The 22489-nt window shown below is 34.2% G+C and overlaps 1 protein-coding gene and 1 long non-coding RNA gene across 2 annotated transcripts in view; one reads left to right on the top strand and one right to left on the bottom strand.

The window, feature by feature from the left end:
* LOC113760057 (UDP-glycosyltransferase 83A1-like) overlaps window positions 1-11907 on the bottom strand; it is a 30928-nt gene extending 19021 nt beyond the window's left edge. Inside the window, exons 1-2 of the mRNA XM_027302630.1 lie at window positions 11786-11907; window positions 5708-5793 (exon numbers count right to left, since the gene is read on the bottom strand). Of these exons, the coding sequence (XP_027158431.1) occupies window positions 5708-5793; window positions 11786-11907 (208 nt within the window). The remainder of the gene's footprint in view (window positions 1-5707; window positions 5794-11785) is intronic.
* A 947-nt stretch (window positions 11908-12854) lies between these two features.
* On the top strand, window positions 12855-21494 carry LOC113754461. Its single transcript, XR_003465208.1, has 3 exons — window positions 12855-12950; window positions 14744-14834; window positions 21479-21494. It is a non-coding gene; the product is annotated as an uncharacterized LOC113754461 (long non-coding RNA).
* The last annotated feature ends 995 nt before the right edge of the window (window positions 21495-22489 follow it).

Below are 22489 nucleotides of genomic sequence, written 5' to 3' on the forward strand. Positions count from 1 at the left end.
GTGGACCAATGAAATTCCAGATTTTCGGATATTCCATGACCAGTCTCAATAAAATGTTGATATCTTGGTGTAGGAAAATCCGTTTAAGGCGCCGTCAGTGGCGTTTGAAACTAGAATCATAGGCCTTTGTCCTGTAGAAATTTCATATTTTTCCTCCATGTGTACTACTGTCTGTGAATTTTTTTAAGTGGACTGTTTTGCATGAATGTCCTGTTTCTTTGTGAAACAGAAATTGGGTTTTGGGTTGAGATTTTAGCTTACCTGTAGTTTAAATTCTTGATTAAATTGTGGTTGGAAGTGGTTGATATTGTCAAGGGCTAATGATTGATGAAGCCCTTGGCCATTTGAATGATTTTACAAGTATTACAGGGTGACGAAAGTAAATTGTTGGAATGTCTTGGAGGCTTTACTTTTATTTTATTTGCTTATGATGGGCTTGCTGAAACTAAGTGCTAATGATTGATGAAACCTTGGTTGATCATTTTATTTTATTCAGAAATGCACTTGTTGAAATCTAGGGCTAATGATTGACGAAGCCCTAGTAATTTGTTATATGATTTTTGCCATATTTTGATCCATATTATGATTTCAAAACGGAATCGGAGCTGTGGAAGTTGTATCGATCTTGCGAACTCGAGTGTCTGTAGTCAAAGTAATCAAAAATATTTTCCAGCTAGTAGTATAATATAAAAACTCAATATCTAGTGTTTTGCCTAAAACTTTCAACCCGATAATTTTCTTTAGCTCAAACTAGTCTTGATAGCTATAGTATTTTAATGCTATAGCTTTTGAAAATTCTAGGTCTTATTTCAATTTCTTTTCTTTCCTTAAGCTTTACAATTGGATAGCTAACTTTAGGAAAAATTTCAAAATACGAGTTTTACAAATTTTAGCGAAAAGCCTGGGAGACTTGCTCGGCAAGAAAACTCTATTTTTAGGAAAAATAGTTTTTGGGAATAAATCTTGCAAAAAAAAGCCGTATCTTTAGAGAAATGTTCAAAGTAACTTTCTAGCTTTGATATTCAGAGGTTTATCGACTTATTTCAATAAAATAATACTAGTTACTTTATTTTAGAAAAGTACCTCAAGGAAAACCATAAGAAATATCTTTTCTACTGTTGTCAAGTTTTAATCTAAGGAATCCCTTGATCTTTCAAAGGGAAAGTGAACTAGTAGTATATTAAATATACCTCAATGGCTATAAGCTTATAAACTGAGTAGAAACTTATAGTTTCAAATTTTTGGTTTTAGGGTTTTCCGAGGAAGCGGAATTCGATCCCCAATTTGATATCTGAACTCCACTCTTGGTGAGTGTCCCTGCCTGTTCTATGCCTATCCATTTAAAGTGCTTTCTTGACTTGTTATGTGATAGGTTGAAAAAAAAAAAATTGGTTTCTGATCCATCGAAGTGAGCTGTGTGTACTTTATCACACTAGCCGTTCGAGTGGTGACTTGTGCAAAATATTTTCTCCTAAATCCTTGAATCTAAATGTAGTTACGTCGTTGGGTGAATCCCTCGACGCATGAATCTAACTATCATAAATCAATATGTAGTTACGTCGGTGGGTGAATTCCTCGACGCATGTATCTAACTACAATAAGTCATTGGGTGAATCCCTCGACGCATGTATCTGATTGCAATCACGTTGTTTGGTGAATTCCTCGACGCATGTATCTGATTGCAATCACGTCATTGGATGAATCCCTCGACTAATTTTATACGGGTATATCTCGAGTATACTGCGTCGGTAGACGAAGTTCGGGCCCGAAGCAGAGGTATGAACGGTGACGGGTTAGGATTAAAATAAGTGGATCTACATGGACTATAAGTAGTGAAAGTTGACGGAGGGTCAACTACGAGGGTATCTGATCAAGCGAGGAGAATGGCTCCCGAGAGCCCCTGTATCCTACCTTGTGCTGTTATACGCTTTCTTAATTGATTAAATTTGTTTAAATTGTTATCTGTTGGTTGATTTATGTGAGTGCATGTCTTGGGGCACCACTGAGCTTTAGCTCACCCCACGTTTATTGTTTTCCTTAACAGGTTCTGGAAACTGAAAGCTGGATGCTTACTTATGTTTTCCTTTTGGATTGTATTTGAATACTATAACTTATTCCGTGGGCTGTAATGTGTTATTTGAGATAATGCACTTTTCTTTTGGGTTGCCACTTGAAGCTGAAAAATGTGTAAACCCTAATTCAATTACTTGGCTTGTAAGTTTGAAATAGAGAGTTGTGTATTTATCTATCCGGATTGGTACGACTTTATACTTTGGTACGCAGTACGTGGGATGTTTAGGAACCGTTGACTGGCTGTTTTAAATCACTGCTATCTCTGAAGTTAATGTGGTTTAGTGATTGACCTTTTTTTTTTTGAGGGAAGCGATATTGTAATAGTTTAGGTTATTCTTCGGAAGGATTCGAGTTAGTGTGCGTGCGTGACTCCTGGCGAGAGCTGGGCAGACGGCCCGCCAACCCTCTGGTTCGCCTTAGGGGGAAGTGGGGTCGCCACAGAAACTCTTTGGTTACAGAAATTCCTTCAGGAGTTGGGTATGAAGCAAGAGAAGTACAACCATTATTGTAACAATCAGAGTGCTATTCATTTGTGTAAGAACTCTACATTTCACTCTCGGTCCAAACACATTGATGTGAGATATCATTGGATTCGGGAAGTACTGGATTCCAAGTTATTGACACTTGAGAAGGTGCATACAAATAATAATGGTGTTGACATGTTTACCAAGGAATTGCTTAAGGAGAAACTTTTATTTTGCAGACAATAAGCAGGTTTGGTGGAACCCCCCAAATGAGCTGGAGAGAGAGATTATTGGACTTGTATGGGCCAGCCTATTTGTGGGCCAACCTAATACACAAACCATCAAGACTTGAGGGTTTCTCAAGTGACGGAATATATTGAGATAGCCGTAAGAAAGCAATTTGGTGAGAAGAATTCTAGCTGCACAATTTGTGAGAGAAACGAAGAGAGAGAAAGAGTGAGACCAAGAGAGAGAAACTTTTTTGTAACTTTGAAACCTCAGTTGGAACGTGATTTGAAATCCGATTGAGACGAAATTTTATATACGTGATCCTCTCGTCAAACTCTACTCATCTACCGTTCAGATTTCAGATTTTCTCTTCGTTTGGTAATACCTTTCCAAACTCACTTCTTTGACAGTTGTAGTTTTTGGGGGTGATTTTGCAACAATTTTGTTTGATTGATATTGGTGATATTATTGTCATCCGAATATTTCGGATAGACCTGTGTATTTCCATTATTGTGATAGTGGAGATTTTTTATTGGACTAGGCCCCGTGATTTTTTTCAATTTGGGTTTTCCACGTAAAAAGTTTGGTGTCCTGTGCCTTTTATTTTTCTTACATTTTATTATCACTGCTGGCATTATTATTTGGTGATTTAATTTATTCCTATTTTAACTAGTACTTGGGGAAAGAGTAATTTATCTTGGATTTACTCTGATATTGTGTGCTTGCACCGGTACCCCTTTCCTAACACTGTCCTCCCATGATTCCAATCCATCTGGGACTGACACCAGTTGCATCATAGCTGGTATATTGTCCTCCTACGATAATGATTTGGTAACTCTCTTGTGATTGAATTCGGTGTTTACAAGCGTAACCCTAATACCCTACTTGACTAAGCACAGGGCCAGTTCCATTAAGGGAAGTACATGACCTTGTGCTGGATAAGGAATGGCTAGAACATGTGGATGAAGATGATTCATGATGTTCCTCTAATGCAGAAAATGTAGTACAAGAACTTCCCTACTTGTCCCACCATTTACAGACTACTAGGAAAATGCACATGCATTGTACATGTTGGTCAATCAATACTGAAACGAAACCTCTTTATTTAGTCATGAATTAACATTACTTAATTTGCCTTATGGATATATATATAATACTATTAGGAGTTGTGATTTAAAATTGGAAATATTTAGTCAATCATTCATGTATTTTAGAATAGATGTATTAAATAGTTATTTTATTCAAAGACAAAAGTTTTTTCCCTTGAAATTCAGTTGTGATATGAGTTAATTAATACATGTAGGGATCAGTACACAGTTTAAGACAATTTAGAGATTACTTTTTGTTTAAAGAGATAAAAACCTTGCAAAGGCCTTTTTTCTATTTCTTCACATATGAACTATTTCTTCTCACTTTATTGAATTACAACAATTAATTCTTTATATGTGATATTTTTGCAATTTTAGGTTTTACATTGATTTTTTTATACGCAACTCCTTTGTCTATCTCCCTCTATATCTTTGATTAAGAATATCCTTCGCATCTTCATGTTATTTGTCTTGTTTCATTCTAGACCTTTTATATTAACTTAAAATAAAGTTTTTATGTCTCCTTATTCTAGCTTTGTGTGGGAACATGTACGTGAGTTCTATTCAATATGTGATGAATCTCTAGACCACTTATATTTCTTGTGTCCATATTCCAGGTATGTGTGGGAACATGTGCAACAAAAGTGTTTGGTTTACAAGCAGGCTCTTGACTAGGATAGTGAATTGCAATGGATGATCATAGATTGCTCTCAGCAGAACTTTGTTTCTCAAGTAAGAAGGATCACATTTGCAACTACTGTGTATCACTTGTGGTGGAGCAAGAATCAACAGGTTCTTAAGAAAATATTGCATTCTCCTGAGTGTATGGTTCATGTGATTCTTAAGGATAGCCGTGGTCTACTAATAGGATGGAAAAATATGAATAGAAAGCAGGAAAATTTACAACTATGCAGTGAATTTGATATTTCTTTACTTCATTGATGACATTGTAGAGACTTGTAATATAGATTATAGGTTTCCTTTCTTGATTTGATGTATTTGACTAAGGGACAATCCCTTCTATAGTGATCTATATGCTTTGCAATTCTAAAATACACCCAAGAGAAGGTTGGGTTAGGTGATAAGGTGGATGGGATTATAAGTAGAATGTTTTGAATTCAAAATCTCCCACTTAAAAAAAAAATTATCCATTATTTATCTTCTCAAATTACAATAATGATAAGTAGCCTATTTGTACACACATAATTTATTAGGTATTCAGTCTTTGAATGGCTAAAATTAAGAGAGTAATAGTTTTTGCATAAATTTTCAGGTATTCAACTTCTAATTAAATGGCCAACTGGTTTGAAAAATATAGTCTTCATATGCTTGCGCTTTGGTATGTATAATGATCCTTATCATACAATATTTTGTTGAATAATTCAAAAGAAAAAGAGAAGATTCCTTCAGAACATTATGAAAAACAAGAAGTAAATTTGGATCATATAAATGAACAATCAAATCTACAAAGTAGGGAGCAAATTATCCAGAAGGCTACTAAATTCTTGGAATTGTTGAGTTTTGATCACTGAACGATTAAAAGTCTGATTTTGACCATTGAACTATCTAAAGTTTAGATTCTAGGCCATTTTATCGGATTTAATCATTAACCATGCTGATTTCTTTTGTCTCGTGAATCACGCGTGCACTCAGATCTAGCATAGTTAACGATTAAATCTGACGAAATAGCCTGAAATCTAAACTTTAGGTAGTCCAATGGCCAAAACCAGATTTTTAATAGTCCGGAAGTCAAAACTCAATGATTCCAAAAATTTAGTAGCAATGCTGATAATTTTCTCCAATCCGAATCTTCAAGCTAGAAGGAGCCAACTGATTTTCCAAGTCCTTTACTTGCCAAAAGAGGGCCTCCAGGTAGTATTTGAGCAAATAAAGTGAAGGCTGCCGCCTCTAATTCACAACTCGTATTGCAATCAACTAATCTACTAGTTTAACTGTTAAGTTAATTTTAACAAGGTATCAAAAGCAAAATTTTGTAATGTGGGATCACTAAAGCAGGTCAAAAGAAGATGTTCAGGCTTCATCTCTGGTATGGTAGGTGACAACTTTACCATCTGGCTCTTCAACACAGTACTGGCTGCACTAAAAAGCTTGACATGTTTAGAAGCTTTTCAACTGCATACAAAATAGCAAAATGTAGAACCGATGGTACTAATACGTGCTATGATGATTAGCAGTTTGATGACTACAAATAATTTATCTTCTTTCTCTAATGGTGCTGGCAAGGAATTATCTGAAATGAGTCAATCTTACCAGTGCTACTTATGATTCTATTATCTATGAGCTTTAGGATGCTCATAGATATACTAGACGTGTTGTATTCATCATTGTCCAATGTGGGAGTGCCACCTCAACAACTAATACTTGTAATGATTGATGAATATAAGTGTTCTGCCTCGGGTCATGAGACTCATGACCGGTTGTTGCAGATGCATAACCGGCAACATTTGTATTAAAAAATGAGAGAAGTGGGGCCCGGATTTGAGAATCAAAAGAGCATATTCTTGTATTTAACCATGCACATCACGAAAATTCATGGTCTTCCCAACAAAACTGTATCAAACAAAATTCAATTTTTCTTTTTGACAAAATTCAATTTTTTTTTTGACAAAACTCAATTTTTTTTTGACAAAACTCAATTCTAGTTGTACCATAATTCGATTGTTCGAGGATTGGTTCCAAAGTTTGTTGTCCAAGTTGCATTCAATGCTTTCACCAACAGTAACTGAAGCGTTTGGAAATAAGTTATAAAAAATTTAATGAATTGAAAAGGTTGTTGGAAATAATAAATGGCATTACTTTAAACCTATACTACAAATTCTTCAAGAACGCCAGGAAAGGATCCACCACAATGCGTATGGAAGAAAAGTAGTAGAAAATCAACAAAGAAAACCTCTAATTGTAAACGTCAAAGAGCGCTAGGAAAGGATCCACCACAATGCATATGGAAGAAAAGTAGCCGAAAATCAACGAAGAAAACCTCCCAAAGTTGAAAAGAAGGTAAATAATATTTATTAAATTTTGATAAAGACCATGTTTATGTTTTTAAAATAATTAGATAAATCACTAATGTTAGAGGAAAATGTTGTCTCCAGGTCTTGCATTATATGGCGGGATATGCACCTCTTTGTTTGATTAATTTTTATGAACTACAAAAAAGTCACTTTTTATGCAACTAATTTTTTGTTTAATTATTTTCACTAAGTTTTGGGTCACTATTTGACTATTTGTTCCGTTAAGGACATGGATTTGACATCATAATACTAATTTAAAATATTAATATAAGAATGTGACGGATAATAAAAACTTTATAAGGACATAATTTTCATATATGTAATTTTGGAAGAAAGAATAGGAAGAAATTATAAGGGAGAAAGCATTGGAAGAAATTATCTAACCAAATTGTGAATGAGTTTGTGTCCAGAACTCCAGATGAAATAGTAAATTGTTTTTGTCCACTTATCTCTTTTATTGCAAGCAGGGTAGTGGGAGAAAATGGTGGATAATTAACATAGAGGCATTTTTTCAAACTTTTAAATCCTATTACTGATTTCGAAACGGGGCTCAATTCAATGTTTTTTCCTGCTACTCCATTCTTTTTCTTTGGTAGGACTAAGTTTAAAGATTTAATTTAATTATATTATTTTTGAAAGGGAAAAAAAAGGAATGACATGTATTACATTTTTGTATAATTAATTTAATTATGAATTTTGTGGAAGAAGCGAAGTTTAAAAGTGGCGTGTTTATATTATTGAATTCGTTTATCAAGTGAAGTTGAAGTACTAAGGGTCTGTTTGATAACATAAAAAAGTGCTGAATCTGAACTTTTTCACACATTCAGATGTTTTGGGTGTTTGATAAATGAAAATCCATTTGCTGAACTTGTTAAGTAGTGCTGAACTTGTGTGTATTTTTTTCAGCACAAGAATTCTAACTGAATGCTTAATTCTGATAAGAATCTATAGAATTACTTCAACTACCTTATCTTATCTATCAAATCTACCCTTATTTATTAATTATGTTCAAAATTCTTATATAATTAAACAACCTAATATTCTTTATCTAATAATTTTCTATTTCTCTTTTCTCCCCTTTGAATGACTTTTACTTCTTCTCCATACTCCTTATATAATATAATTCATCTTTTATATTAATTTGATTTAAAAATAAATATTGTCATTTTCATACCTAACATTTTTAGCTGATTAAATCATAGGTTCTATTTCTTTTTTGGATGAAAAGATATAAGGGCAAAATTGTCAAATTTAACTTATTAAGCATTCAGTTATAAATGTTTATCAAACGGTATAAATAGGTTTAGCATTAAAATTTAGATATTCATATATTTCTTTTCAGTGCTTAAAATTCAGCAAATTAATTGTTTCAGTATTTATATTTCAGAATTCAGATTCAGTTTTATCAAACGAAACCTAAGTCTTACTACACGGAAATGAAATCTAATAAAAGGGATGTGAATATTGAATACAAATTCTGCCGGACATGAATGGTATATAATAATGTGAATCTTTTGTTTTGTAGAACAAAAATGGAAGATAGTGGAGGCATGTATGGATGACAATCAATGTTGAATTTAAATGAATATCCAAAAGACCCATATGTATATGTGGAAGAAAATGGCAATAGAAAGACTGTGGGCGAAGAAAATGAGCCACCACCAAATTATGGCTTTATTTGGATGGAGTATCATTCCAAATAATTATTGTAGCACTTTTTATGATGTAATGTATATGAGATAAAAAAAGTGATTAAAAATATAAAAAATGAATTAGAAAATATATTTATGATGTAAGCAAATTTTTTTTTGAAAAAATTTACTATTCAAACATAGTTCTATGGTTTTGCAACTGGCAACATAAATAACTCAAGCCAAAAGTTCTGTGGTTTCCATTTTGACTCTCAAGATCAGCAAGCGAAAGTAGGCAGGGGAATGAATGATGGCAATAGTCTAATGCATGGAGTTTGACTATAGGAATAGTGGCCCTAGCATTGGAAAGGAATAAACACCAAGCACAAGCCTATGGGAGATTAATTGATGTTTCAAAATTTGGGATCCCACCGCAAATTAGCATCTGGCGGGAAGTGAAAGTGTGGCAATTGTGAAATTTATTCCTAGTTTGAACTTTGAAGTAGAAAACAAGCCCATGCATTTGCAAAATTTTTTCCCCTAGTGAATTGTACACGTTTCGATTTCGTCCATTTCGTCAATTTGTGCCCCTTATATTACTTTTATTACAATCTACAAACATTAATGCAATATCTTCTATATAATAATTTATTCAAACAACTATATAAACTATGTTAACTACATATTAATAAAATAATAGACTTTTGGCTTTATTTGCTATAACTAATAAAAAAATTATGTTTTGGACTAATCTAAGTTAATCATATACCATGATTTTGGACTGATATCGTGATACAATTAACATTTTACCAATGACTATAAATGACTATTCATTTATATTGTAAATGACTATTTTATTCTTATTTTAACAAATAAAATAATAACCACTTGTTATTATTTTTCTCGAGCTCAACTAGGCTTGAACTCAAGATCGATGTTGAACTCGAGTTTTAAAATAAAAGCTTGTGGAGTGCGGGATCGTGTTGGAAGTCAAGAAAATTGAGTCGATTCAACCCATTTTGCAATCCTATAAATGATAACCTTTTCATTAAATCTATATGTTTTTTGTAAATTTAATATTAATATATGTAATCAAAAAGTGATTGGAAAAAAAATTAAGTTTTAGACTAATCTAAGTTAATCATATACCATGATTTCGGACCGATATGGTCATACAATTAGCAAATCTAAATTTTTTTTTATCTATTTACCCATGTTAAAGAAATAAATAATGTTTTCTCTAAAACCCACACTTGCGAATACAAAATTTATGTGTTGGAATACTTTGGCCATGACAATTAACTTTTTTGGACTAATTTACCCCTATTATTGATAGAATTAAAAGTAGATCTGCAAAAAGCAATTTTGGTCTATAAGTAAGTAAGTTCATCTCATCCTATTCATGACGAAACACAAGGAACCTAGTTTTTTTGTTAAACTAAATATCTAACATAAAATGAACCAAATGTTTGACAACAAGATTACTCATCCGAAGGTAAGTAACCACCTCTCATTTCATGAAGAGTTCGTTTGGTCCATCGGATCATATGATAATTTGGAGTTATTTACTTCTATTACTATAATGACATTTTATTCTAACAAGTGCATCAAGTCTACTATTTCCCTATAACATAATCTAATTTGTGAACTAATTTCGCCATGACTATAAATGACTATCAAGCTAAAGTTGATATTATTTTCTAAAACTTCCTAGATGACATGAAACATTCGAAACTTGAACTTATAAATGAATATATTTTAACAAATTTACGTTATAAATGACTATTTTATTCTTATTTTAACAAATAAAATAATAACTACTTGTTATTATTTCTCTCAAGCTCAACTAGGCTCGAACTCGAGATCGATGTTGAACTCTAGTTCTACAATGAAAACTTGTGGAGCTCGGGATCGTGCTGGAAGTCGAGAAAATTGAATCGATTCAACTCATTTTACAATCCTATAAATGATAACCTTTTCATTAAATCTATATTTTTTTGTAAATTTAATATTAACATATGTAATCAAAAAATGAATGAAAAAAAAATTAAGCTTTAGACTAATCTATGTTAATCATATACCATGGTTTTGGACCGATGTGGTCATACAACTAACAAAATTAAACTTTTTATGCATTTACCCATTTTAAAGAAATAAATAATGTTTTCTCTGAAACCCGCTCCTACGAATACAAAATTTATGTGTTGGAATACATTGGCCATGACAATTAAACTTTACTTTTTTGGACTAATTTACCCCTATTATTGATAGAATTAATAGTAGATTTGCCCAAAAGCAATTTTGGTCTATAAGTAAGTAAATACATCTTATCCTATTCTTGATGAAACACAAGGAACTTGGTTTTTCTGTTAAACTAAACATCTAAAGTAAAACTAACCAAATGCTTGACAACTAGATTACTCATCCGAAGATAAGTAACCACCTCTCATTTCATGAAGAGTTCGTTTGGTCCGTTAGACCATATGATAATTTGGGGTTATTTACTTCTATTACTATAATGACATTTTATTTAACAACTACATTGACTCTATTATTTCCCTATAATATAATCTAATTTGTGAACTAATTTGACCATGACTATAAATGACTATCAAGTTAAAGTTGATGTTATTTTCTAAAACTTCCTAGGTAGCATAAAACATTCGAAACTCGAAGTTATAAATGAATATATTTAACAAATTAATGTTATAAATGACTATTTTATTCTTATTTTATAAATGACTATTTTACCAATGACTATTCATTTATGTTATAAATGACTATTTTATTATTATTTTAATAAATAAAATAGTAACCACTTATTATTATTTTTTCTCGAACTCAATTAAGCTCGAACTTGAAATTGATGATATTAAATTAGAGTTTTACAATGAAAGCTCGCGGAGAGCTCAGTATCGCGCTGGAAGTCAAAGAAAATTGAGTCAATTCATCTCATTGTCCGTTCTTGATAATGCATATTTTTCATCTGGTGATGTCCCTAATCCCTCTGATAATGTGTCAAGAAGAATCCCTCGATTGCATCTCAGACGCTTTTGATGTCCCTAAGGTGCATCATATTATATTAAACAACTAGTACTCTTCTTTACTTTTCATCCTGTGTCCTATTTCTGAGTTTTTGGCTTATTAGTTGACAAGTTTTAATCTGACTTCTTCTTCTATATTTTATTAATTCCCACACCACTTGTACAATTTTGATACTAGACTGTAGAGGCGTCCAATAGAATATCTGTGCCAATAGTAAAGCTGACGCTGGCCAGAAGGCTGCCACATTGATTCTCATTTTCTTTGCAATCTCAAGTACCCATCCCATTGTCTCATTAGCAATAATGCATGTGATTTTGTCACCATCTGGGATTGACACCAGTTGCATTACAGTTGGTGCATTGTCCTCTTGTGATAATGATTTGACAACTCTCTTGTGATTGAATTCTGTGTTTACAAATGTAACTCAAATACCCTGCCTGACTAAGCATATAAGGCCAGTTCCATTAGGAGAAGTACTCATCACTTGTTGTGAGTATCAAAAATTAATTATTAGAGATCCACCAACTTTACCGTCTGGTTCTTCAACAGAGTATTTTTGATGATTTTCACAGTAGCCTTAGATATTGATATTCATAGATGTAGTAATACAAAATGAAAGATCATTATTCATTAATACAATCAAATTGATCTTCTTCAAAATATATTTTTTTTTGCAACTCTTTTTTTTTAAAGTGGAAGAACTTGAACCCAAAATCTCGCACTTACACTCCTTCCCTCCAAATATTATGATGCACAAAGCTTCCTTTTAAGCAAACATATTTATAAAGAGTTTTAAAAAATTATAACTTCAACTTGCATGAATTACTTATAATGCTTAATAGCACACTACTACAAAAATGATCTTTAGTCACACACTTAATATGACATTTTCTTAAAAGTGTCACAACAGAAAGTTAATGTAACATGCAGTAGGGAACGTCATTAAAGTGACAAAGAAAATGACGAGTACGACGTCGTATCACTCTAATTCGTCCAAATAGAAGTAAAAAGTGATAAACAAACGCGGGAAAGAGAATGGCTCTACACTTCAACGCCATTTTTTTGGGGGAAAAATTCTAACTACTCCAATGAACCCACTGAACTTTACTCTTTGTTCATCCAAGTTCTCTCTCCTAAAATTTTCAATCACATTAACTCTCTTTGAAAAAAACCAAAGTCCTTTACCCCTCTCACAACCGAATCCCTTGTTTCTTTCTCTTTCTTCTACCTAATTTTTAATTCTCCCCAATTTGAAGACAAAAATGTAATATTTGAGATCTGTCAGGCCCGAAGTGCAACGGTGGAGGACGGTGTTCATTGGAAATCGCCAACAACTCTCAGGACTTGTTCTTCTACTTACAACAACATCTGAAGGAAGATTACTACCAGGTAACCTATACATTTTAGACAAAATTGATAACTTTTTTTTATTACTCTATTTCTTCTCCGGGGACGGCGTGGGACATGGGGCAGGAGCAAGATGGGTGACGGAGGGTTGCCCAGGCGGTGCCTTACTAAAAATCATCACCCAACTCGACATTAATTTTGGGTGCTACTCTTTTTGCCCCCTATAACTAAAATTTTAATTGGATTCATTCCTCTGCCACTCTTCGGCTGCCTCAGAGAACCTCGACTCTGGTAACAAAATCGCCGTTCCTCATTCCCTTCGCCGCCGTTAGACCCAGAAAATTGGACCTTTTGTAACTGCAAAAGAATGGTGCGAATAGATGAGGCTAGAAAAATGAGATCTTTAGGCTCATCATACGCTTGTCTGGAGTCTTTGAGTTATCAATCTCTACAAAGATGCTTAGTCAGCGGAACTGCAAAAGGGAAATCTAAAATCAAAGGATCACAGCCATTGAAGAGATCAAAGGTAACAACCAATAAAGGTACTGGGTCGGGCGATTCGAATCAGAAAGAAGGTGGGCCCAGAAGAAAATCCGAATTTGATGAATTGGTCGACGAGTGCTCGGCTTCAACTTCCCCAATCAGATTCTTGAAGCATAAAGAAAAAGCTAGGGAAGTTGAGAGAGAAAAGATGGGGTTGAAAAGTAAGGTAATGATTACGCTTGGTTGATGAGTATAGCACGGTTCTGATTACGCTGGGCTTGCCAAGGAGTATAGCAGGGTTCTGATGAGGAAGCATAGAGCTAGACAGGCTGCTGAGTCTGCATTCTTGAGGTGTAAGAAAGAAGCTATTGAGGCATTACCTGAGGGTCTGAAGGCTACTGCTTTGGTCCCCGATTTGACACCCTTTTCGGCGAATTGATTTATGGCCAATTTTCACCTCCTATTGAAGGGTATATCGAGAAGGTTAAGGAGGCAGCCAAGAGTAGTTCTGGCAAGGAAAAACTTAGATGATCGCCTGAAATTTTTTTTATTACTTTCTTTTTGGGTTCTTTTTACTGCATTTACTGTCTTCTTGCTGAATTTTCTGGTTCTATTTATTTTATGGTGCATTTTCAAATTTCACTTTCTTTACAAATATGTGCATTCTCTTCTCGCTACGAGAATTCTTGCTGTAATTGAGTTTATTATGAAGAAGAGTGACTTTTTAGTCATCTTTGCACTAGTTCATTGTCCGAATGGTTATCAAATTACCTAGAATGCTTTTACGCTAGGATTTGTAGGTAGGACCTGAATTCATTTTACTAGTTCATTGATCCTGATTTGTATCTTGTTCTGCTATTGAAGTAGCTTGAAAATTTCTTGCACTGCATAGTTGTTGGCCCATAATACAGTTGGTCTTTCTCCAACTTTTGAGACGCCAATATCTATTAGGAATAGCTGCCCATAGGCCATCCGACAACTTAACACTTGGCTAGTACCTCATGTGCCTGCCAGTACTAGTTTCTTTGCAATCACTAGAATAGGACTTTTTACTTGACCCTTTTGCGTGACTCCAGCGTTGTCACCCCATTTTTTCTTCTTTGGGAGCTCCAGGATTTCCTAAAATGGTTAGCAATTAGGTGTTCTCTTTAAATATCTTCTGGCTTTGCTGCAAAACTTGACCAAAATTGAAGTAGGTAAATTGGCTTAGAACTTCCTACCACTAACATTTGCATCATTGGTATTGAACTTGATATAGAATGCTCTGTCCATAGGATTCTAATGCAAAGTGCATCTTACATACATAGCATATATCAAGTGGTGACTAAGTCAAGCTTATTCCATCAATGCAGTTTCAAGTTTGTAGCGGCCATCATCTTCGATTCCATCTAGCGAGCACTGATCGTTGATTCCCTTTCCACTTGGAGCAAATTGGAGTTGTTGGTAACCAAAAATATACATTACGTTTCTGCTACTCTTAGGTTGCCAATACATTACAGTTCGAGGCAATTATTTCAATTGGATAGAACTTCTATTGCTGATTAGTTGGGTTGCTAATATTTTGTCCAAGTTCTCTATCTCAAATTGGTATTGGCTATATTATTGGACTAATTTTGAATTCCGTAGACTGTTATTCTTTTGTGCCTACCATCTGTTCGATAGTTTGTGTCTTACAATCTGAAATTGAACTTTTGTTGTCTTTCCTTTTGATATCATTCTGTTTTGATACTTTTGGATTAGTTCTTATTACTCAAAAGTCTAGAACACCTGGATATGTGAACATTGTGTTTTGAATTGCCTAGAACACTTGGATTAGTTCTTACAACATAGTTTTGGTACTTTTGGTAGCTTTACTTTAGAAGATATTCCATGAGTGATTTGTGTCTTCTATTAATCCTGTTGAAATTTGTTTTCTTATCTAAGTAAATGTTTCATGCAAAAATCAGTAATAGTTTAGGTAGAATTATCTTGTAGATGCTAAAAGCTTTTTTTTTTTTTTTTATAATTAGAATCTATGTGAACATGGATAAAAGATGGATGAGTATGTCACAATCACGTGATGAGTACAAAGCTGGTTTAGAAGATTTTCTTGATTTTGCATTTACGAATGGAAGTATAGGGGAGATGATTTTATGCCCATGCATTAGGTATGGAAATGGGATATTTGTCACGAGAGAGCAGGCCAAATCACACTTGATATGGAAAGGGTTTATTAAGGGATATACTCAATGGTTATCTCATGGAGAGGTATCTTCGAATTTGCATCATACATCTTCACATGGCTCATCAAATGAAGTTCCACCATTCAATCCCATAGATGATATGCAGGGGTTGTTACAAAATGCATTAGGAGTTCTAAACCAGGACCTAGATATGGGAGAAAGATTAGAAACAGAACAGCCGAATATTGATGCAGAAAAATTCTACAATTTAATAAATGAGTCGAAGCAGCCCCTTTATCCAGATTGCCCACAATTCTCTAAACTATCTTTTCTGGTCCGCTTGTTACATATTAAATGTCTCAGCAAAATGCCCGATTTTGTATTTAATATACTTCTTGATTTGTTGTGGCAAGCACTCCCAGAAGGTGTAAATCTACCCAATTCTTTTTATGAGGCAAAAAAGATAATGAAAGAATTAGGACTTGGATATGAAAATTATGATGCCTGTCCTAATGATTGTACATTGTACTGGGGAAAAGATGAATCAAAGATAAAATGTGACACTTGTAAACATCTACGGTGGGAAGGAACAAAGGATGATCCTACTGGTGAAAAAAGAAAAGTTGCCCATAAGGTTTTGTGGCACTTTTCGCTTAAACCCAGATTGCAGCGTCTGTTCATGTCATCTAAAATAGCATCTTTCATGAAATGGCATGTCGAGGGCCATGCTAAGGATGGTCGCATGAGACATCCTGCAGATACTCCAGTTTGGCAATCATTTGATTACCAAAATCCTGAATTCGCGAAAGATCCTCGTAATGTCAGATTGGGTTTAGCTTCTGATGGATTTAATCCATTTAAAAATATGAATGTGAACCATAGTACATGGCCGGTAGTACTGATGCCTTATAATTTGCCACCATGGATGTGCATGAAACAGCCATACTTTATGTTGTCACTACTCATTCCTGGCCCATATGCACCTGGGAATAACATTGATATTTACCTTCAACCTCTTATAGCTGAGTTGAAGGAATTGTGGGATGTAGGTGTGACCACTTATGATGCATCATCAAAGGAAAATTTTCAGATGCATGCTGCTTTACTTTGGACCATTAGTGATTTTCCTGGTTATGCTAATTTATCTGGTTGGAGTACTAAAGGTTATTTAGCATGTCTAGTATGTCATAAGCACACCGTTTTACACCATTTAAGACATGGTTCAAAACAATATTACATGGGTCATCGGCAATTTCTGGAAAAGGAGCATCCATATCGAAAAGATAAATGTCACTTTGATGGAAAGGACGAACATGGAGTTGCACCACCTCGCTTGACAGGAGATATGATCTTGGAGGAGTTGAGGTCTTATAGAATCAAATTTGGGAAGACAGTCAATGATAACCCTGAATTGCCCTTTAATTGGAAGAAACAAAGCATTTTTTTTTGACTTGCCATATTGGAAGAACAATTTGTTACGTCATTGTCTTGATGTCATGCATATTGAAAAAAATGTATGTGAGACTATAGTTAGAACATTATTGAATGTGGATGGCAAGTATGATAACCTTGGTGTACGGCGTGATTTGGAAGAAATGGGCATACGAGCAGGTCTTCATCCTATTACAGATGAGTTTGGGAGAGAATACTTGCCTCCAACATGTTTCTATTTGGATAAGAAGGAGAAAGAGTTATTCTGTAAAATTCTGAAAAAGGTTAAAGTACCGGATGGTTATTCAGCCACAATTTCAAAGTCCGTGCATTTGAAACCTCCCAAACTAACCGGACTTAAGAGTCATGACAATCATATATTATTGCAGCAACTGTTACCACTATGTTATAGAAAACTTCTTCCAAAATCGGTGCGGTCTCCGTTGATAAAGCTGTCCAAATACTTTAGAGATTTATGTTGTAAAGCTCTTTGTCCTCGGGAACTGCTTCGTATGGAAAAAGAAATTGCTGTTGTACTATGCCAGTTAAAGCGCATGTTTCCACCATCTTTTTTTGTTATAATGGTGCATTTGACCAGTCATTTGGCAACCGAAGCAAGGATAGCCGGTCCAGTACATTATCGTTGGATGTATCCGATTGAAAGGTAACTTTTATAACTTTATAATTTCTATTTTATTGCTATGTGAGTATTATTATTAATCACTTACTACTTTTGTAATTGTCTTAGGTACCTATGCACTTTGAAAAATTATGTCCGAAATAGAAGTCAGCCTGAAGGTTCAATTGCAGAGGGGTACCTAGTTGATGAGTGCTTGACATTTTGCTCTCTCTACTTATCTGATGAAGTGATAACTAAGTTCAATCGACCAAGTAGAAATGAAGATGGAGGTGAAAGTTCAACTGAAGGACTTGAGATTTTTTCTATGCAAGGTCGGCCATTAGGAAAAGGAAATTCTGTTGTAATGGATGATGAAACCATAAAAAAGGCACATCAATATGTGATATTCAATTGTGAAGCCATGGATCCATATATCAAGTAAGTAATTGTACTCTATACTTGTTTTATAAAATTAATCATCTTTTAATAATGGATAATGTATATAGACAACTATCTTGATTGACTTTTATAATTGGTGAAGCGAACATCGTAAATTGGTTGAAGAGCAGCATTCGCGTAGCTCAAGACATGAAAAGGAGTGGATTCATAGCGAGACATTTGCAAATTGGTTTGACAGTCATGTGAGTTAATATACAAAGTATCATTGTATTTTTACAAATAAAAATTTGTATTATTATTTTATTAATTTACTTTTTTATTTTGCATAGGTGGATGATTTCCTACTCGAGAATGAAGTTATCTCAAAAGACTTGAGATTATTGGCCAAGGGTCCAAATGTTGTGGGTTTGAAGTATGAGAGATACATTGTGAATGGTTTTAGATTTCATACAAAAGATTTGGAGAGCAAAAGAAAAAATCAGAATAGTGGGGTGATTGTAGGCCTGTCAACGGGTCGGGTCTAGACCCGGATCCGGACCGGATCCGTGAAATTATTACGGCTATGGGTAGGGATTTAATTCCGTTTCCCGGATCCGGATCCGGATCCGTTTTGTCAAACAAAAAAACGGGTCGGATACGGAATATAGTATTCCGACCCGTATTAGACCCGGATCCGGATATAAATGAATTAATAATTTAAAAAATATATATTTATCAATATAATTTGATTAGGGTGATGTATTTTAATAAAGTTAATTTGATTTCTTTTCTTATTTGGTTTTTTCTTTGCATTAGTTAGAAATTAGTTTACAAATATATTTTTTTCTCATTTTTATTAGAAATTATAAATTTTGGTAAATTTGTTCGGGTAGACCCGGATTCGGATCCGGGACCCGCTGGATCCGGATCCGGAACATAGAATAAAAGACCCGTCGGGTAAACGGGTCGGATCCGGATCCGGCATAGTAATTCGGGTCCGGGTCCGGAATAATGAATTCCGGCCCGTTGACAGCCCTAGGTGATTGTTACTGCAATAACATCAAGTTTCGCAAGCACCAAGGATATGAATCCGGTTTCAAGTGACTTGGCCTATTATGGTATCTTAAATGATATTCTGGAATTGGACTATGGTGGAGGTCGAAGAGTGGTTTTGTTTGACTGTGATTGGGTCTCTAAGGGAAAACGATTGAAACAAGATGATGATGGGTTTACACTTGTGAATTTTATAAATGTGAAGCGCCACCATGAACCCTTCGTTCTTGCGTTCCAAGTGAAGCAAGTATTTTACGTAGAGGATCCTTTGGATAAGGGTTGGAATGTTGTTATTCCAACTATACCACGAGATGATCTAAAGATGGATCCCATAGACGTTGAGATGTACTTGCAAAGTCAGCCTTCAAGTAGTCATCAAAGTGTTATATTTGATGACATTAATTGGGTTCGAGAAGGTGTCATAGGAGAAATAGTTGATACTGCTAGAGTGGCATCAAGTTCCAAGGGATGATCTTTTATTATTTTATATAACTTAAATGAATGTTATCTGTTGATTTTGCTATAATGTCCAGTAAATTCAGTTGATTTTTATGTATTGAATTGTGGTGTATCTACATGCTTAAATTTTTCATGGCAGATTGTTTATTTCATGGTAATATGCTGTTAGCTGTACACTTTCAATTTACAATTTAAAATTGTAGTTGTACAAATATGGCGAGAACAAGACGAGGAAAAAGTTATCGTGGAGAAAGGAGCTTTCGATTGCGTGATGAAGATCCTGAAAATTTGGAAAATGAGGAAGCCACCGGTACATTATTCATTACTAATTACTTAATATTTCATTTAAATATATCTATAACAATAGTTTCTACTTCATAAGATATATGTCATAATTGTCTATTATACTTGCAGGTGGTGGTTCTGATGATGAGCAGCCTAAGAAAACTCGGGGACCAACTTATATGAGACACATTTGGGGTAGACATGGTACTGACAAGCGAATTAAAGTGAAATTCAATACATTTGGTCAGCCAGTTGGTACAAATAGAAGCAAATTCAATGAATTTTTGGGAGCATTGGCAAGAATTGGAAAATATGCACCAATTGACATTGATAGTTGGCGTAAGGTTCCCAAGTCTTTAAAGAATGACATGATAGATGTAGTAAAGTATTCATTTCTTGAACCTACTACATTAGTTGAATGCTTGTTCTCTTTTAATTAAGTATCCAATATTACAGGAAAAATTTGATCTTCCTGTTGACGTAGAAGAACTAGTTAAGCAATCAGTAGGAAAGAAATGGAGAAGCTGGAAGCATGCTCTCAAGAAAACTTATTTCAATCCAAATGAGGCAATTGAAAGTCAGGTGCTTAAAAGACCAAAACGAGTTCTTCCACAGCAATGGAGAAATATCTTGACTAACTGGCTTTCCGAAGAGTCAAAGGTATGAAATATTGTCATAGTCGTGATCCTGTTTTCTGTTTGCCTATACTTAACTATTTTGTGTTATGTTTAAATATGTAGAGAATATCTGCAACAAACAAGGAGCACTGAGAGAAGAAAAAGATGAATCATAGTATAGGGAAAAAGCCATTCGCTCAAGTTTGAGTAGATAAGGTATAACATATAAATTAGTAACAACATCTAATTTTTGATTCTGATATATTCTTTGGATGTACTATTATATGTAGGAAAGAGAGGTTGGGCATTCTCTCTCTAGAGCAGATATGTTCACCATATGCTACACTAATTCTAATGGAGTGCCATCTAGTTATGAAGCTGGGGAAAAAATGATATGTTATTGCTGCTTATTCACTTCATTCATAAACAAGCTTTTTCTGTTACAATAAGAACGAGAATATAGTAACTTTGAATTGTTAATTTTAGGAGGAGATGGAAAGCTTAAAAAATCAACTTCCAGAAGGAGAAGAAGATAGTGTGGGTAGGAATGACGTGTTTGCAAAAGTAATAGGTGAAGAAAGAAGTGGAAGAGTTCGTACATATGGTTTAGGAGTTACACAATCTGATTTGTGGGGTGATATACCAAGTCGTTCAACATGTTTTCGCTTGGATATGGAACAAAGAGCTGCGATGTCAAAAATGGAGCGAAGACTCCAGCAACTAGAATCAATTCAACAAGGAGGATCACAAGGACAAAATTCACCATCTCAGCAAAGATCTACTTCACATTCTACAAATGCTATTGTTCGGCCGATAAAGGTAATAAATAGCTCAATTATGACTTTCTTTAGATGCTGCGTTCGCAAATGATTTTCATGAGCAAGTTCGTAATTGCTATATGTTATTTAATTGTTGAGATTCTTGTTTTGGATATCATTATTGATTGTAATGGACTGCACTTTGGTTTTGGTACTTGTTGTGGCTGTCATTTTGGGTTGGTTCTTGTGGTACTATGTATTGAATATCTGTTCAAGACTTGCTCTCTTATATCTGGTTATATGCTTTATAAAATTTGTTTTCAAGGTTGGGGATAAAGTTACAATAAGAAGCATGGTTGATTCGAACAAAATTTGTGTTGTTGGAGTGGTTAGAAATTTGGATCCAACTGCTGAAGTTGGTGACACACCTTTGGGATCACATTGGTGTGAAATCCATGTGAATGTGCCTGTGGAGAATGAAGAAGAGCTAATGAGGCCATACCATAATTTTCGCAAGATTGGAGATGCAATTGGAGTAGCTATTGCTTGGCCAATAAACCTAGTAATCTTTTTATCTTATCTTTATCATTTGTATAACTTAGTTTTTATTTATTTTCTAACATTAAAACTGTAAAAGAAGAGCTGTAGATGTGATTTATAACTCCTATTTCTTGGTTTATGACACTTGTAGGTGAATCTTGAAGAAAACTAAAGGATCCTTGGGTCAACTGGCTATTTTTTGAAGACATTGTCAAGGCGTTTTTTGTTGAGTTCTTGTTGAAGTATTGCTTTTTTTATATGTACCGGAAATGCTACTGCAATACTCATAACTGTTGAAAAATCTCTTAATTAGCATGTAATTTGTTGACATATATAGCAGCCATGTAAGTTGCTTGGATGATGTACTTTTGCACTAGTTTGGCTGATTGTATTGCACTATCAGCCTATGAAAATGTAAATCACTTTGGTTTTCTTTTATAAGGTGGTACTGATAACTTTATTATTCCAAAAATTAGAATCTACATTGTGCAGGCAGGATGAAATGTGATTTCTACTTTTGAGTATAAAAATCCGGATGGTACACAGGGCTAATGCAATATGATGTATTGACACTTAAAAGTGTCACCACTTCGATTTTTACGGTTCATATATTCACAAAATTTCATGTTAACGAGTGTCAGAACAACCTAATCTAGTTACACTATAAAGTGTCATAATATTTCATTCTATTTATACTGCAAATGTCTCATAATATTTTATTGTACTTACATAATAGAAGTGTCAAGATAGATCCAATATATGACAGTTAAGAGTATCACTTTAGATTCATATAACC

The sequence above is a fragment of the Coffea eugenioides genome, chromosome 2 (assembly GCF_003713205.1).
Source record: "Coffea eugenioides isolate CCC68of chromosome 2, Ceug_1.0, whole genome shotgun sequence".
Taxonomy (NCBI): Eukaryota; Viridiplantae; Streptophyta; class Magnoliopsida; order Gentianales; family Rubiaceae; genus Coffea; species Coffea eugenioides.